This window comes from Ammospiza nelsoni, chromosome 3 (genome assembly GCF_027579445.1).
Source record: "Ammospiza nelsoni isolate bAmmNel1 chromosome 3, bAmmNel1.pri, whole genome shotgun sequence".
NCBI classification, from domain to species: Eukaryota; Metazoa; Chordata; class Aves; order Passeriformes; family Passerellidae; genus Ammospiza; species Ammospiza nelsoni.
Window position 1 is genome coordinate 109,884,225 of NC_080635.1, and position 17,547 is coordinate 109,901,771.

Genomic DNA, 17,547 nt, shown 5'->3' on the forward strand with positions numbered 1-17,547 from the left:
TTCACAGGATTCTGTGGCTTTAGAGCCTCTAACTGTCATAACCAGCTGAATGACTCTCCTGGGCTCAGTTCTGGGTAGCACAAAACTGTTTGAGAGTTGATTAGTCAATTAGTAGCTTGTCAGCATAAGCAAACTGTAATTTAGCAGGCTACAAGGGTTTTAAGAATTGCTTGCATACAACAGCGTAGAGCAGCATTGTTCAGGTCGTTGGTGCTGTTCTGCCGTGATGCCCTCGGGCAGTGAGACCAGCTAGACGGTGTCTTTCTAGGTCATCACTCACTGCAAGGGTGTTCTAAGGCAGCAGGCCAAACCCAGGCAGCCTAATTATACCGTAGAAAATAACTGAGTTAATGCTCTTGTTGCAGTTGTGAAATACCCAAATGTGCAGATAGACAAGCATGTAAAGAAAAGGAAATTTGTTAGGCCTATGTTCTCATGGAACCATGCAGTGGTGACTCAGTTACAAGCTTATCTGGAGTGATCAAAAAAAAATCTGCCTGTCAAAGGTACTGAAAATGGCATTGGTTTGATCTGCTATCTGTATTTCAGGTACTTGGCATTCCTAGTGCTATGTGGAGTCATTATTAATTTTAAGTAATCGTAGTAAGTGTTGTTTTGCAAGCTATCACAGGTGAAATTTCTATTTATAAATAATCTTTGGCTTTTCTTTAGCCCTGTATTTTGCATATGTTTGAAGTATCGAGTTTGATTACAATCAGACTTTCATAGAGTCAGCTGCAAAGTTTATAGTTCACACAGCTCCTTAAGCCATCACAGAAGTAGCAGTAATGGATAAAAGGGGCCAAGAGCTTGGAAGATGTGATTTCCAATAGACTTTTGCTGAAATGTAGGCTTTTTTACTTGAAATGTCACTCAAACATATGATTTTTTAAGGCATTTAATAGTGAAGAGCTCTATTGATAATTCTTCTGATTTCTCCCAGGTATACCTCAGTACTGAGCTTAATGCTTATTTCTGAGTAAATAAGAATGCATTTTAGCAGGAACTTTCTGGATATCATATGTGACAATAACATCTCTGAAGGGGGTTGGGTGGCCTGAATGTTACATGTTTTTAGACCAACTTCTAAAGATCTGATTTTCATGCTTTGGCCTATATTAAAGCCATGGCTGTTTTTCCTGTAGTTTTACTTGAATTAAATGTTGAATAGATGAACAACAGTGGAAGTAGATGTTTTCTCCTCCAGAGAATTTATAGGGACAAGCACTGATTTCTGCAACAAGAACAGCCCTACAATAAGAATTGGAATATATTTTTTTATAATCTTAGCTATAGATTTGGCTGCTCATTCTTGATGAGGAATTTTAGATACATATGTTAATGCCATAACTTGATCATATTTCTGATATGCTAGAATATTCAATTAAGGTCAGGGTGGACCTATATTATGAAATGATTTTAATTGTATATCACATGGTGAATCAAACACAGCTCAGGGTGATATGAGAGGAGAAGGGTTGATGTAATCAGTGTGATAGGTTGGGAAGATGCCATTTTAAAAGGAGGTGAAGGTTTAGACAGAAAGTTATACCAAGGAAAATGCAGTTTAAAGGTAATGAAAACTTGGTTATGCTTCACAGAAAATCCACCTCTGTTAGTAAACCCTTAAATTTTAATTTACTTTAAATGGAACTAAAGACAGATGGGGACCCATGCACACTAAAGGAGTTGCTTGCTGGCCAGAGAGCAGTGAAACATATTGATGGGGCTAACCTGACCTCTGCATATTAATACAGGAATGCTTTACTCGTCAGAAAAAGCAAAATACTGAGCAAGTCGTAATTGGGCCTTGTTCATCCTTACATGCTGACCTGTGAGCACAGCTTGGGTTTGCTTCACTGAAAATCACCAGTGGCTCCCATGGGGAGGTCATGACCGCTGAATTGCATCTCTATACAATTATTAAATCATTCATATAGAATGTTTGCAATACCAGTGTATTAAGAAAAAACAACTGTAAGTTGAAATAAATACAGGGTTATAGGAGTCAGATTCTGGAAGCTGTGAGAACTTGGCTGTTGGTTTCAGGTTGTTTGGTCTTTACACTGTTTTCTTAAATCATTTTTAGGAAGGAAGGAAAAAGTCATTTGTGCCTAATTTGCAGTGCTATTAACTGCCAGTGTGGCACAAAGCTCTGCAAAAAAGTGTGTACATTCAGTTCAGAGGGAGGTGGGTGTATATATTAGATTCATTTTGCCTGCTTCCTTGTTAAAAACAAATGTGTGACTTCTAGAGAAGGACAGAGCTCTGATGAGACTGGAGTTGGAAACTCTGGGAAGTGTTTGTAAACACCTCCAGATGGGAAGGCAGAGCTCTCTCATGTAAAATTCTTCTCTGTATTTCCCAGTCTCAAATAAAACAGTCACATCTGTGTATTAGTATTCTTTCAGCAGTCCAGACCATTCTGTGGTCTGGTTCAGAAGAAGCTTTAAGTAATTGTCATGTCTAACATGGGGATGGACAAATAATAGCTTCAAGTATGAAGACATGCTGAGTCATTTTGAGTAAAACACAGCAGTTGTTGCACACAGTGGAGTCAGAAGGTTTTATTTTAATCTGAGGTTGGTTGAGTGACTTTTCTTTCCTTGCTAAGTCAGTGAGAAAGTTGTGCTTGTTTACTGCTTTCATGTAAGTAAAAGTAATGCACAAGGACACCAGGAAGGATTATTTTATCTTAAGGGATGTTGAACAGGACAGTTCTAAAGATAAAATCATCAGGATATGTGTTATTCTTTGGATGAAAATCCACACCTACGTGTATTAGATTTTTTTTTTTAACCTGTTGCTATCAGCCATGCATGTTTCTTCTCTAACTTCTACATGGGAATGAATGATTTAATTGCCTTTTAAATGGCCAGGGGAAATTATGTTCAGTTGTGTTCCTTGTATTCGTGTGGGCTTTCCAAGCATGTTCTGTTCCAAGAGGGTGTCATGGTTAAAGATGAGATGCTTATTTGTCTGGGTGGTGAAAGCTGGGCTGTGCATTGACAGCTATAAGATGAATTTTTCTTTCTGGTATTCAGTTTAAAATAAAACTACCCTAAGAATCTGGTCTATCAAGTAATAAATGGAAGCAGCAGCAGCAGATGTAATGTGTTATCCTTAGAATGAATAGTGCATGCATTCTGCTTTGTGGTACTTTGTTAATTAATTAAAAATGAAAGAAAGCTGAGATTGCAGCCTGAGCTTTGAACAATATTCATGTGTGCAGACCTGGTGCAGATGTGTCCCTGCCTGCCCACAGGTTGTTTTTAATCCTGTATTTGGCCTGGCTGTTCCCTGGAAGTTTATGTCTTTATCTGCTTGGCTTTTTAAGATGCTGTGCTTAGAGAATATCAAAGTTATTCATCCTATTTCCTGTAAGCAAAAACATTTCTTCTTTGTTGCCCATAAAGCTGGTAGTTTTGACCTGAACAGGTTAGAGGATGATAAAGTAATTTCACTGTATACTATCAGCATTATTTTGTTAATCCTAGATCACACATGCACTGTGCTTATCTGAGACCCTTTAGAGTATTTCTAGTTCTAGCCTGCTTGAACAGCTCAGGAGTACTAAAGGATTTCACACTTTGTGTTTTAATTTTCAGTTAATTTGTGCTGCTGGGAGAGTGGGTGACAAGCAAAACAGTATATGTGCTCTTGCATTTGGTTATGGGGTATTGGGTGTTTTTTAACTTTCTCTTATTTTTTATAAGAGTTTTGAGCATACACTCAGCCAGTCTTGCATGTGTTCAGCAGGGTTATGGTGTGTTTTTGTTTTTTAAAAGAAGAGCAGTAACAAAAATCTGTATTTCCTGTAGTTAATTAAGTTCTTACATCTCCAGTCCTGGAAGACTCTTATCCTATACCCTCTTGTCAGCTGGTGAGGCCATGAAATACTCAGTGGTAACAGACTAGTTGATCTAATTACTCTGAAGTAGAGGGTGTGGAAACAAAGGCATTAATTTTGATTTTGTGTTAATTCTTAGTTATATTGTTTTTTCTTTCCTTCTTGTTTTGTTTGACTTTATAGAAATGAAAATTTGTCAGTCTTTAAATTTTTGCATGGTTTTAGGTTATATGGAAATGTATTTATGAAAAGACTGATGTGATAACCATGTTAGATGTATGCTTGATGAATTAGATCATTGTAATGGTAACTTCTACTCTGTGTTATTCAGTGTAAAATTTTTTGCAGAGATGCTGCTACTTTTTTGTGATCCTGCACTTTCTTTAGCCTATAAACAGATATCAGAGAGAATCCACAAATTCACATTTGTTTTAAACTGACCCAATGCAAATTTAGATTTTTTTTTCCCTATGGTGAAGTGAAAACTGTATTACTATTAACTTTTGCTCTTCCTGAGTGAGTTTAGATCAGTTTAGATCAGCTGTCAGTCTGTCTGTTAGAGGACTGTCCTGTGGTGACTGTCTGGGTGCATCTTTCTCCTCGATCTTCGGTGACATTTCAGCCGTGGGGATTGGTGGAAGTGTCTGAGTAGTGTCTCAAAAGCCTTGACTGAGTCTCTGCTGTTCAGCCTGGAGAAGGGGAGACCTCACAGCACCTTCCAGTACCTAAAGGGGCTCCAAGAGAGCTGGAGAGGGTGTGCAGTGATGGGACCAGGGGGAACGGCTTGAAGCTGAAACGGGGGTTAAGATCAGACAAAGAGAAGTCCTTTGTTGTGAGGGTGGTGAGGCACTGGAACAGAGGAGTGGTGTCAGCCCTGTCTCTGGAAGTGTCCAAGGCCAGCTTGGATGGGACCCTCAGCAATGTGAAAAAAGATGTCCCTGTACAAGGCAGGGGGTTTTTATATATGCATTTACATGTTAATATAGGATATTGCCTAAGTGTATAACCTTTACATCATCTTTTAGGAGCACTTGAATTCCAATTTTTATGTCTCTGAGCTGGGTCTTGAATGAATACATGGGTTATACAGATCACTTACTGATTGTAGGAAGTTAGTGTAAATTAATATTGCTTGGTGGCTTCAGAGTGGATATGAATATGAAGGAGGGTTATGAAACAGAAATCTACCCAGGTATCTTACTGTGGTGAGAGGGATGGGCCTAAACCTGATGAGAAATGACTTAAAATTTGTTTCCCTCAACTGATAATTTATGTTCTGCTGATTCATATGGAACAAATGTTTTCTGTTATGACTCTTCAATGTAAAAGACATAGAGATTACAGTAGATGCTTTTAAACATTTATGTTAGTGTTTATATATACCTTTGAATGTGTGTATTTTACTATGCATTTGGTTGCAATGTTTTACTTAGGAGAAAAGTATTTATAAAAGCTGAGCCTACTTGAATAGGAACTCAAAATTACCAGTCCAAATAGTGTTAATCAGAAGTTATCTTCTTGCTAGAGTTCATGATTAAAATGCAGCACATTGAAATAATCTGTGACTTAATCTGAACATCTGAATTCATTTTATAGAATATGGCAAACAGCTGCATTTCAGTTTGGAGCTAAAACAAATACAGTATATCGACCCATTGAAGATCACTGTAGGCTTTTCAGTTTCATGATAGCTGTACTTACTGAAGAAAATTTATTTGAGAGCGCTTCTGCTTTTGAATTATCTTTTATTTTATTTTATTTTTTTTTTTTTTTAATGTCCGGAAGAAAGGAAATAGAACATACGGAGGATGGGGCTTTGATGTGTAAAGAAGTTAATTATCTAAACCATCAAACAAAATGTGGGCTGTGGAAGTAATTATTGTAAAGGGTCTGATGAAGCCTGACAAGCTGTTGGTTTTTTATGTCAAGAAAATGCTGTACACCTGCTTGATTTGAAAGTTAAATTGTTTGGTTGCAGTAGGAGGACTCAAGTTTGTAGTGAAGCAGTAGCTGATAAGCTTTCAAGCCACTGAGATGTAAAGTCTTCAAATTTTTTTAATTGAACTGTTCTTGTCCACTTGGAAGGCAGGAAGCTAAGAAGGGATTTGCTCTAGAATAGGACATGCACAAATCACAGGTCGTGTGCTGTGAGGAGGCAGCTGTGGAATTGGGCCCCATGGTTTTTCGGAATTTTGTGAGAATGTTTCATAAATTAGCAGAACAAAACCTCATAGATAAAGCACAATCTCTCTCATGGATGTTAAAAGAAAATAGTTATATGCTTCAAGTGATGTAATTAGTTTTAAAAAGCTCTAAATTAAAAAAAAACCTCCTTAAATCTTTGAACATTATTCACTTTTTAATGAATACACTGTTGTCTATTTAGGAATATTGGTACTGTGGTATTGAATATAAAAATATAGCTACTAAAATTAATCCTAATTGCTCCCAATGAAGTGATGGTCAATCAAATACTTATAAATTTCTAAATCTTTAGGCTGTTTCTGCTATGGTGAGTACAGAGACAGCTTCATCTTAACTCTCTTCCATGGATATATGGAGCTTTTCTATAAATACTGGCACCTTTCTTTGTTAAAGAGGGTTTTTACTTGTTTTTTATTTTTTAAATTCACGAATTTACTGACTGTTTAGGTTAGATGACTGGTAACTGCTGATTATGGCAGGATCCTGACAACAGTTTAGCCTTGTGTGTAACTATTCATGTGATTAAAATCAGACTTGAGTGGGAGTAAACTTGTGATTCAAGTTACACATGTGCGTAAGTGCTTGCAGGATGGAGGACCTAAATTAGAATCTGCCTGAAGATGAACTGAAGTCTGATAATCTACATGAAAGCATTAATAAAAAAATTAAACTTATGACACCAAGCTGGGTGGGGTAGGGAGGCTGTACAAAGGGATCTGGAAGGGCTAGATTAATTGACCAAGGCCAGTTTTATGAGGTTCAACAAGTTCAAGTGCTGGATGCTGTATTAAATAACAATAACCTGGTGCAGTGCTGCAGACTGGGGCAGAGTGGCTGAAAAGCTGCTCAGTTTTGAAAGGACCTGGGGGTGCTGGTCAACAGCAGCTGAGCTGGAGCCAGCTGTGCCCAGGTGGCCAAGAAAGCCAAAGGCACTTGGGCTGTACCAGCCATGGAGTGGCAGCAGGGCCAGGGCAGTGACTGTCCCCTGCGCTGGGCACTGCTGAGGTCACCTCCAGGGCTGGGCCCAGTTCTGGCCCCTCAGTTCCAGAGGGACATTGAGGGGCTGGAGCGTGTGCAGGGAAGGGAACAGAGCTGGGGAAGGCTCTGGAGCCCAGGTCTGAGGAGGAGCAGCTGAGGGAGCTGGAAAGGGGCTCAGCCTGGAGAAAAGGAGGCTCAGGGGGGACCTTGTGGCTCTGCACAGCTCCTGACAGGAGGGGACAGCCAGGTGGGGTTCTGCTTTTCTCTTGTGTACAAAGCTGTGGGAGGAGAGGAAACAGCCTCAAATCGTGCCAAGGGAGGTTCAGATATTGGGAAAAGCTTCTTCACAGAAAGGGTGGTCAAACATTGGAACCGACTGCCCTGGGAAGTGGTAGAGTGGATTTCTATTCTAGAAAACAATCTTATCCTTTGAAATTTGAAATGGAGAGATATAGAATCTCTTACAGAACAGCAAGCTATAGCAGTATAAAGTTTTTATGGTCACTACTACTAATATGCAAGAAATGAGCAGTACAACTCAGCTGATAGTAGTGTGTAGCAAACTGGAAGACTAAGAAATATAGAGAGAATAAATTTTGTTTATCAGGGGACTTACACAGTATGAGGTTTGTATTAATTTTTTTGAAGGGAAAATTTTTTTCTCCCGTGTCCATATTAATGGCATTTTCCATAATATTTAGCTTAGTCAGTCCATTAGTAAATTTAATTATTTTTTAAAATTAAATAGCTCAAAGCCATTTGATGCAGAGACCCTGTAGCCACACGCTGCTACAATTTGACTTGTGTATTATTAAAGAGGAAAATGTAGATTTATTAATTACTTCATAGAATATAAGGAAAATTGTCCTGGATTTGCTTTGGAGTTCTTGAACGAGATATTTATATAGAAAAGCTGTAAAATACTTTGTGTAAAGATACTACCTTCAGAGCTATGAGTACTTTGATGGTGGTTGGGTCTCACTCTGTCTAATGCATTTCTGTTTTAAGAATTTGTGTGTGTGTAGGAGGTGTTTTATAATGGAAGTTTCTGATCTCTGTGCTCGTAAAGTTTTAGCTGGCTTTTTGTGAGAATCACTTTGGCCTTGTTGGAGATGGTGTGGGTATGATGTACTGGTGGTTAGGATATGCAGGAATATAAGAGGATGATTGGGCAACAGAAATTCTGGTGTCTGGGAATACCATCTATTCCAGAGAAGTGGTGTTTTTATTTTAATGCTTTTAAACATTGGTACTTTTTAGGTTACTTCTAAATCGTTATTTTAGAAATAGTATGTTTCCAGTACTTTGGTTACAGTAAACATCAACTCAGGCTTTCTGTTGCCTCACATAGGCTTCTTTTTTTGCATGCAGACCCTTTACCTTCCACGTTACTCCAAGTATTTTTTCTTCCTCTTAAATACCTAGTGTGAAGCATACATCTCTTGCATGTGTGCTCTCTTGGAAATGAAATACAAGTATTGTAACTGGTGTTATTTCTTTGTTTGCCCAGATGAGCAGCACCGTGGCCAGCCCGATGTCGGCAGTTGCCTCTTCAAGCAGTGGAAGAAGATCAACAAGCTTTACACTTGAATTGCAGAGTATGATGTGAGTACTCAGTCAAACTATCTGGCAGCATCTGCATTGTATATTCATCTTTTAGCTGATGTCTTAGAATGTGTGAGTAAGGGTGATGGAGGGAAGAAGAACAGGTGTTAGTGATGGAGCTGTTAGTGTTTTACTTCTGATTTGTAAAACATTCAGAGATGACTTGAGTAAATAAAAACCACATCCTCTATTGAAAGGAGAGTAAATGCTGCTGAATAAAGAAATGTTTTTTTAATATTTGCTTTAGAAGTCTTTGGAGTCCTGTATTTCTCAGCCCTTCATCAAAGAAAGCGAGATTTCCTGTTGTCATAGATATGTTTTTAAATAAATACTTTTTATTAACATCCTTCAGTGCTAATACAGAGAGATAAATTGCTGAGGTCATAATATTGATGATGAAATTATGATATGGAATGCTTATAAATAACTGGGGTTTGCCAGACAGGAAGTAAATTTGTTAGAAAAAGAAGTTATTCTTTCAAATGAACACTGGATTCTCAGAAACACAGGTTCAAGCTGTGATATTATATGATTTTGTAATTTGGTGGTGAGAGTAAAAGCTGTGCTGCTTCTAGTCATGTGTTGTAGGTTTGCCTTTGCTGTTGTATAACAATTTCTCACCTGATTTACTGCATGGGCAGTAGATACATAAGGAGTTACTTGTCTCCATTTAAATTCTACAAAGAGTTCCCTTTGCAAAAGTGAAAGATGCAATTTGTTTTCATGTAAGTGTTTTGAGATCACTGGATTGTTGTCTGATGGATAATGAGACCTTCCACTGAGAGTATTTTTCAGTATAATGTAAATAGGAGTGTTGCCTTGTGCATTGAATCTTGCAATATAGATGAGTACATTGTGGCAGACCCAGTGTTCTACTGTATTCAGTTTTCTTTGGATAGAGTAATATTACTGCACTCTCTTCTTCAAGAGAATTCTGTTCGCAAATTCTTCACATCTATTGAGGTCACCTATTCTGAAAAATACAACTATTGTTCTTGGTTGAGAAAAACAACTGTAACTGTATATAAAAAACAAAACTTCAGAGTCAAATCCTGTGCATCAGTTTGGATCAGTATCTGGGAAGCCTGCATTTTATTGGATTGTGGACTTCCTGATAAAGTGTTTTGAAACTCCCCTTCCCCGCCAGTGTACACACGATTCTGTCAGAATGTAGAAGTTATTGTTGGCCATATAAATGGAAGGAATAGATATTTTCCTTTTGCTTCAGAACTGGTGCAGTTATCCTTTGAAAGCTGTGCAAACAGATCATCTGTGCTCCAGAGTAACATATTTCACAGCTTCATTAAACTAGTAGGAACTGAGGAAATTCCTTGACTGCAGTGAGCACATTGAAACTTAAATTTTTATTGTTTGCTGTGGAAAAAAAGAGCACACTTTTGAAAATGATAGAGTGCCAGGGATGAACCATGCAGAAAAAAAAAGACAACTGTTTCCTTTGGCCAGGGCCATAAAATGAAGTTATGCCTTTAAAAGAACTTTCTGTGCTCTGACAGAAGCTGACGTTTTTTATAAACGATGTGATTTAGGAAGTTACGGATTCTCCCATTTAGGCAATTTATAACAGATTCTTGCTGACATCCTAAGATCCTGGGAAATAGCTAAGACTGGAGCAATGCAGTGCAAAAAAGGTAACATCTTCTTAAAGAAAAGAAAATAGAGGCTATTTCTGCCTAATTTCTTATTGTCAAGAGAATATATAGAGAATATAGCTGTTTGCTATAGTTTTCATGGAGTAATATGAAGAGTTTAACTTCAATTGGCCCTGCCTTTCTCAACAAAACATGTGCAGCAAGATGATGAACTTTTGAGAAATAAGTCAAATAGAGACATTAAGTGCTAATCCAGAATGTCATGTAGTAGTTTATGTTGCTTTTAAAAATGTGCTGTTGGATTTTAGGCATTTAAAAGGCAGAAAGAAGAGAAAGTCTATTTGGAGTAAAACATCAAATCCTGTTGTAATTCAGTGGCAAGATCTGGAAATCTCTGGATAAGAATACTCATGGTCTGAAGATGGTATCTTTGATTAGCGTATAATTTACAGCACGGAAGTGTTGCGCCAGTGTTTGATTCCATGGAATGCTTAAATTTACATGTAATGTTAAGCTTGTGAGTAATCACAATTAAGGTGAGGAGGTTATTCATATGCTACATCTGTTACATACACTACACCTATTTCTGAACCATGGCACTGGAAGGGAATGAACTGAATCCTGTTGTAGAATTGTGTTTTTATTATAAGCTCAGAAGGGTTTTTCTGATTTATTTGAGAAGGCAAGAAATACGTAGGAGTCTTTAAATCATAGAATACTGCAAAAAAAGCTGTGTCAAAATGTGTACAACTTTTTCACTGTATACATAGATACTTTACTAATGAAATGATTCTGTTTGTGCTTTAAGAATATTTAAGATATGTCCTTGGATTTGAAGAAATTTCTGTGTTTGAGAAAAGAATCTGGTTTGTATGATGCCTAAATAGTACTGTGTAATTGGTGATACTGCATGTGCTGATTACCTTATGAAGAATGCTTCTTAATTAGATTGTCACAAATCATCCAAACACAAGTCAATTTGCAGTACACTACCTTTTGCATAGTTACATTTGCCTTTTAATTGTTTAGACCTTGGAATTAAATTATATTTATGTTATACTAATTTAAAAGAGAAAAGTGCTATGTAGAGCTTACTTCAACTTCTACATCCTTTATTTGTATTCGGATTTTTTATTATGGTACCGTGGAGTATACAGCAGTAGGTGTTAATAATTTCAAAGAAGAGTTTTCAGTACGTCTAGTGCATTTTGCTGAGGTTTGTTTTACTTAACTTTGGCTGATCTACAGCCTGTTTCTAAACTAACTGCTCATGTTAGGTGGGTTGCACTTAAATTACAGTTCTGCCCAGTAGATTCACAACCATGTTGATTTCACTGTAGCCATTAAAATTCATAATTTGGTAGAGATCATCTATTTTCTAGTATAAGCACGACTTGCAGAGTGAATTTCTGGAAACCATGACAGTCTAAAGACTTATCTTGAGCAATTTGCAGCTACACAGGGAGGTTTTTATCTCCCCTCAGTAAGTTATCTTAGCTATTTACAAAAATTTTAATTACTGTGATCTGAAGTTTCTTAATTAGCTTTTGTGGTATGCTTCATACCAAAAATCAAAATTTGATGGTATAAGATAAATTGTAATGGTGAAAGTATTGAGGAAAACAATGCTTTAATTTGGTTTAAATCTTTCTGGTTATTGACTGTATTTGGTTATTAAAACAATAATGTGCATTGCTATGATATCAAATTACTGCTCCTTATTGATTGTGTCTTTCTAGACAGTAAGAATGTGTTCAGGTATTTCAAATGCAGTTCCTACTCATCTTCCTCTAGCTTGTAGCTTACACTCACCTTTGTTACACTTCTGTGTTGTGTTAGTGTGTAATAGAGATACTAATAAATTCTTCATATTCCCTTTTTCTTTATGAATACATTATTCACAATATAGTTATGTTTTTTTTAACATTCAGTGAATTATGGGAGAGACTTGGTAAGAATTTGGGCCAGTTCTTAAATCTTTAGTTTATTATGACTCTTTGAACCTGTCTCCTTGACTCTTGGGATAGTTACATGATCTCTTTTACTAAAGCATTTGAATAGTTTTATAATATTGTCAATAATATTTCCTATTTTAGACTGGGCAGTAAATAGTGGCTCTAGACCTCTGGTCACTTAAGGAGTATCTGGAATAAACATGTTTTTATTTCAGGCTTGCAAACACTGCATGGTATTTTTTTTCTGTATACAGCATGAGCCATGAAATACACTATTTATTATGCGTTGCAACCTTGAAAATTTGTCAATAAATAAATTGTCTTTGGGGTTTTACTTATTTAGGATTTCTCATCCATTCTGAGATGACAACATCTTAAAGAATATCATCCTAAATTTTTGAATGTGCAATGAAATAACAGGAAGCATGGCCTCTGAACTGATGTGTCCTCCTGCCAATGTATTTGGATAACCTCTGCTAGTTTGAGTAGGATTACAGTTTGTTCACCACTGAATCCCTGGAAGAGCTCTTTGATTTCTTCTAGTATCTGATGCTAAAGTTATTTTCATGTGCAGAAATGAAAATTCTGTTTGATAACAGTAGTTCTGATGTACGGTAAAACAATGTTTTCTTATCAGCTAGAAAGTTCAGGGAACTTGTTGGTCAGTGTTGAAGAAATGCCTACTCCATGTAGCAGTAAAGAAATGCTGTGATTGAGGAGCTGTGCTTTGCTAGACAGGTTTGTGTTGGTGTGTTAATCCAGTTGTGAATACAATAATCACCCAAATACTTCCAGTTACTCCCATTACATGCTAACTAAAAAAATATAGGCAATATGCATTTCGGGCTGTTTACATTGAACATTTTACCCAAAGGGTTTCACTGTGTGACTAAAATACATTCTCTGATTTCTAGATACTATACAAAATCTTTGCCATTCTTGCTAGCTGTTAAGGTCAGCTGGCTACTGGGTTTTTGATAAACATCTAAGTTTGTTATGTACTCATCAAAACACAAATGGCTTTCTTGCATCTCTTTGTGACAATGGGTTTGTTGCTGCAAGTCCAGTTTACATTTGTTAAACTATGCCCTTAATTATTTTGTGGTTTTATTCTTTTGTTTTTGTCTTACATCTAAATGTGTCAGCTTGACTCGCCCTGTGAGGCAGATATGAATGTGGGAACTGCCATTTCCCTCATGCCAGGTTCCTCATGAGGTTTCACCTCATGCCAGGTTCAGTTCTTCCCCAGGAAAAAGTTTTTAGAGTGTTGGCTTTTGTACGTCTTAGGTTTCATGGAATGCTGAGCTCATGCAGACCTTAATTCTGCTTGAAACAAGTAAATGATTATAAAGACTAGGAAGTTATACTGAATAGACAGTCTAGATGATTGTTTTTAATAAAATAGTCCAGAATTTGTCTAGCACAAAAGGAGCATGTGCTTGAGCTGAAGTTAGTAATTATTTATTATATCACGCTATATGATGAGATATGGTAGTATTCACACTGCCCTGCTGTGACTGATACCTTATGGCTTCTTTTGGTTGTTTGTTTATCCATCTTTGCTTTGAACTTGATCAGTAAAATCATCTGACTTTGGATAGTTCGTTTGGCATGATGATGGAAGAAAACATCAGTAATGACCTGGCTGAGGGAGCGCTTTGGTTAACCAAACTGTAATTTGGGACTGCAAAGAATTTCTCTATTCTGTCCCATACTTGTTTACCATATTTGAACCCAGAATTGTGCTGAGATTGCACTGTTTAAAAATAAATAACCAGTTTAGCCTACTGAGCTGAAACCCTTCCCTGCAAATATGCAGGGAGCACTTTTCCCCTTAGGTAGAGATGATGGAAGGGCAGTGGCAGCAGATGTAGTACGTGGTTATCAGATCATGTGTGGCTGTTCCTATCTACCTCATTAAATACATGAGGCAAGAGTGGTATGAGATAGAAAACTAGGGCCAGAACTAAGTTTTCCTTTTATAGGTAGGATGAAATACAGGAAGGAAATTCATTAGAGTGAAATTACTACGGCTTTTTCTGATGCGGATGTGGTATTTTGAAGCTTTTAAAGGCAGAGTCTCCTCTTTGCACAGCACTTAGCTCAACAGGATTTTGCTGAGGAGGCCTGATAGGGTTTGCAGAACTGTTAATAAAAGATGTAAGAGCTGAAATGGAGTGAGTTTTAAGAAAGCTAAAAATTCATTTTTCAGGCTTCCATATTTCAGTACTGCATTTAAAGTGTAGTTATTTTAGGCCTCTCTTTTGTAATAGCAGAGTTTCATTTTACCTTTTAGTAGCAGAGTTCACTTGAAATACAACCTGAACTTGACCTTATTAGTGTCAAACAGTCTGAAAAACACTCATTTTATCTCTTGCTTCTTTCTCTTTGTTTTTGCTGAGTATCCTGTCCCTATTTATGAAAAAGCAAGAGGTGATGGAGGATCTTAATTAACATCTTGAGCAGTACACACACATAGAGCAAAGAAATTGTTGAGTGTCTCTGCAGAATTATGAAGGAACGTTTCTGCGAATAATTTAAAAATTACATTTGTACTCAGTCTGAAAAAGAAACACGAGAAGGATGTTTTTATGAGGTAAGACTGGAGATATTAATCTGGGTAGCAGCTTTTTCTATAAACAGAATTAGCTGAAGTTTAGCATTAGTCTGGGTTATGTGTGTCTTGTGTTTCTGCTCTACTAGTACTTTATTTTTCTCTTGTCAGTTCAAAGTTAATGTAAGTTTTGCAGTTCATTTGTGAAATAAGTTTTGCTAAGTATGAGAACAGTTTCTCTAAATTTACTGTGTCCTCAGTTCTGCTCAGTTTGTTCTGAGTTGCATACAGCTTCTCAAGCTTCCTGTGTTTGAAATTTTGTTTTGAATTGAAATATTTTAAGATATATGGTTCCAGGATTTTGAGCTTAGATTCCTGAAACTTTCTGGGTTCAGGTTTTGACAGGTTGCTTTAAGGTATCATCTAGTACCTAAGTAAAAGATTATAAAATTTGGAAACGATTACCATACTTGAGTGAAGACATACATGTTGTAACCAAATACTGATTAAGCCATAAATTAATATGATAATTAAATTCAGCATTTTAAAACTTTTTTTATTTCCCTAGTGTAATAAATTATAATACATTAGTTCTAGCAGACTGAACCTGAAAATCCAGTTTAGCTGTAGCTGTGACCCTAACTGGCAGATGCTGCTGAAGTCTTTAAATTGCAGCTTCTTGCATCATTTTCAATCTGTTTGTTTTAGTCACATTAATTTCACACTACTGATTGTATGTAGCATGCAATATTGTTACAGGACACTATTCATCTGTAGAGAGCAGGAGCAAGGTGGACATTATTCATCTATAGAGAACAGCCAAGCTGTGCTTGACTTTTTCATTCTTCTGAAGTCATTCTGCCCCATACAATTATTTCCAGTTGGATTAGGTAATTAATTGAAAATGAACAGTTTGGGTGTCCGTAGGTGACTGGAGTTAGAAGGAAAGTGAAGGCTCCATGTGCCAGGTGACTGACTCAGACTGACTTCCCCATAGGAGCTATTTCTGGCTCATTCAGCTCTCAGCTCTGTGGCATTGGAAGCCACTGCTTGTCTTTTTAATTATATATTTTTTCACTTTTTTTCTTAAAGCACAAAAGCTGTATTATCCTCCCCAGATTTTGCTGGACTGATGCTGAAGTCTGTCCCCCTGGTACATGTCTGTCCTTTTGGAGGTGCCTGACAGCCCTGAGCAGTTACAGAAATGTGCTTGTTTATCATTGTGAGCTCAACATAGTAATTTAGACTATGACGTTTTCCCTAAATTGGTCTGGAAGGTGATTAGTTTATCCTTGGATCCCACACTGGCTCTGGGACTTACAATGAACCAGATAAATAATGGTAGATGGAATATTTATTCTGCATAGATTCTAGTACTTTGAGTACATAACACCATCAGTTTTTAAAAATGTAAATAAATAGCTTTATTGTACTTTTAATTTTCATCACGTTAATCCTACTCTATTATTAGACTTTGTTACATGTATAAGAGATATGTAAAACAAAATCTATATAATATTACATATTAAATGTCACTGTCTCTTTATATGATGTTTGATTTTAAATCCCACAGACCAATATTTGATCTTTTCATGTGTTCCTGTAGGACCTTTTTTAATGACACATGAAGGCATTGCAGTGATTAGAAAGGAACCCACCTTCCCTTCAGTGAAGTAACTGAATAGTAGCTGAAATTATTAGTTACCATTTCTAGAGTCAAGCTGAAATTTCTTGCAGCTTGATTCTAGAAATGGTAAATAATAATTTCACAGTGGTGATAAAACTGGATGGCAGAAACCACAGTAAGGACAGTGGCAAGGTGGGAAGTGGGTGGAGAAAGGACAAGAAGGAAAATGGTCTAATGACATGTGCTAATTTATTATACAAAATAATATTGGCTGTTTCTTTAAGATGTTAACTATGACCTGGTTTTAGTTTTAAAAAGCACTACCAAGGACATGTAGTTTGTGATTAAAGTTCTTTTTGTTTTTGTAGAAAATGCTGAGCAAACAATTTATTTGCTCTCTTGACTTGGTGACTTCTTTTGCTTCTTCAGTTTTTGGACAAAAAGCTCTCAGGACTTTCTGGTGTTAAAAAGCAGCAGTTTCTGACCTAATGTACCCTTCTCTGAATGATAATGTTTCTTTGTTACTTATTTTTAGCTCAGATTGTTTTTCTCCCCTTTCCCCCAACATGATTTGTACAACCTTTAGAAAATTGAGTAGTTGTGGTTTTGAATCATCCTCCGTTTCTAGACTGAATGAGTATTTCTGAAGAAGCACAGGATTGCTTGTGAGTGGGCCTTTTTCTTACTTAAAAAGGCAACAGCCATGACAGTTTTACCCCCTGAAAAAAAGCAGAAAATCTATAGACCCTTAATAGACTGCATTGTGACCCTGGAAAGGACAGCATGTTAAGTACTTGCTTAATTTTGTACCAATGGTATATTGCTAGCAGATGTCCTTTGTTTTGTTTTTACTGTGATTCAGAGCCATTTGGATAAAATGTTTAGGGGGAGTATATTTTGGTCCTGAAATAAAGCATGACTATCCATTTAGAAGCTACAGTAATACTTCATTGTGTATCAGTCTATATTTGACTCCTTGTTTGGGTTTAAAGCCTTTAGCATATCAAGTACAAGTCTAAGTACTGTTATCTTGCTGTGCTTTTGGTGAAGCACAGCAAGATAGCATGAACAGCTGATATGTAAATACTGATTTAAAAAAGCCTTACAGGAATAAATTGGAATTCCACTAAGTATAAATAAATGTGTTTGGCTGTTTTAAGTGT

The 17,547-nt window shown here is 36.8% G+C and overlaps 2 protein-coding genes across 4 annotated transcripts in view; one reads left to right on the plus strand and one right to left on the minus strand.

Moving 5' to 3' along the window:
• The window catches only part of RUNX2 (RUNX family transcription factor 2), a 214,841-nt gene that overhangs the window by 177,293 nt on the left and 20,001 nt on the right, over positions 1-17,547 (minus strand). The gene's annotated exons all lie outside the window — the stretch shown is intronic.
• SUPT3H (SPT3 homolog, SAGA and STAGA complex component) overlaps positions 1-17,547 on the plus strand; it is a 254,555-nt gene that overhangs the window by 1,809 nt on the left and 235,199 nt on the right. For both annotated transcript variants that reach the window (XM_059469215.1, XM_059469214.1), the window contains exon 2: positions 8,544-8,638. In XM_059469215.1, the coding sequence (XP_059325198.1) occupies positions 8,544-8,638 (95 nt within the window). The remainder of the gene's footprint in view (positions 1-8,543; positions 8,639-17,547) is intronic.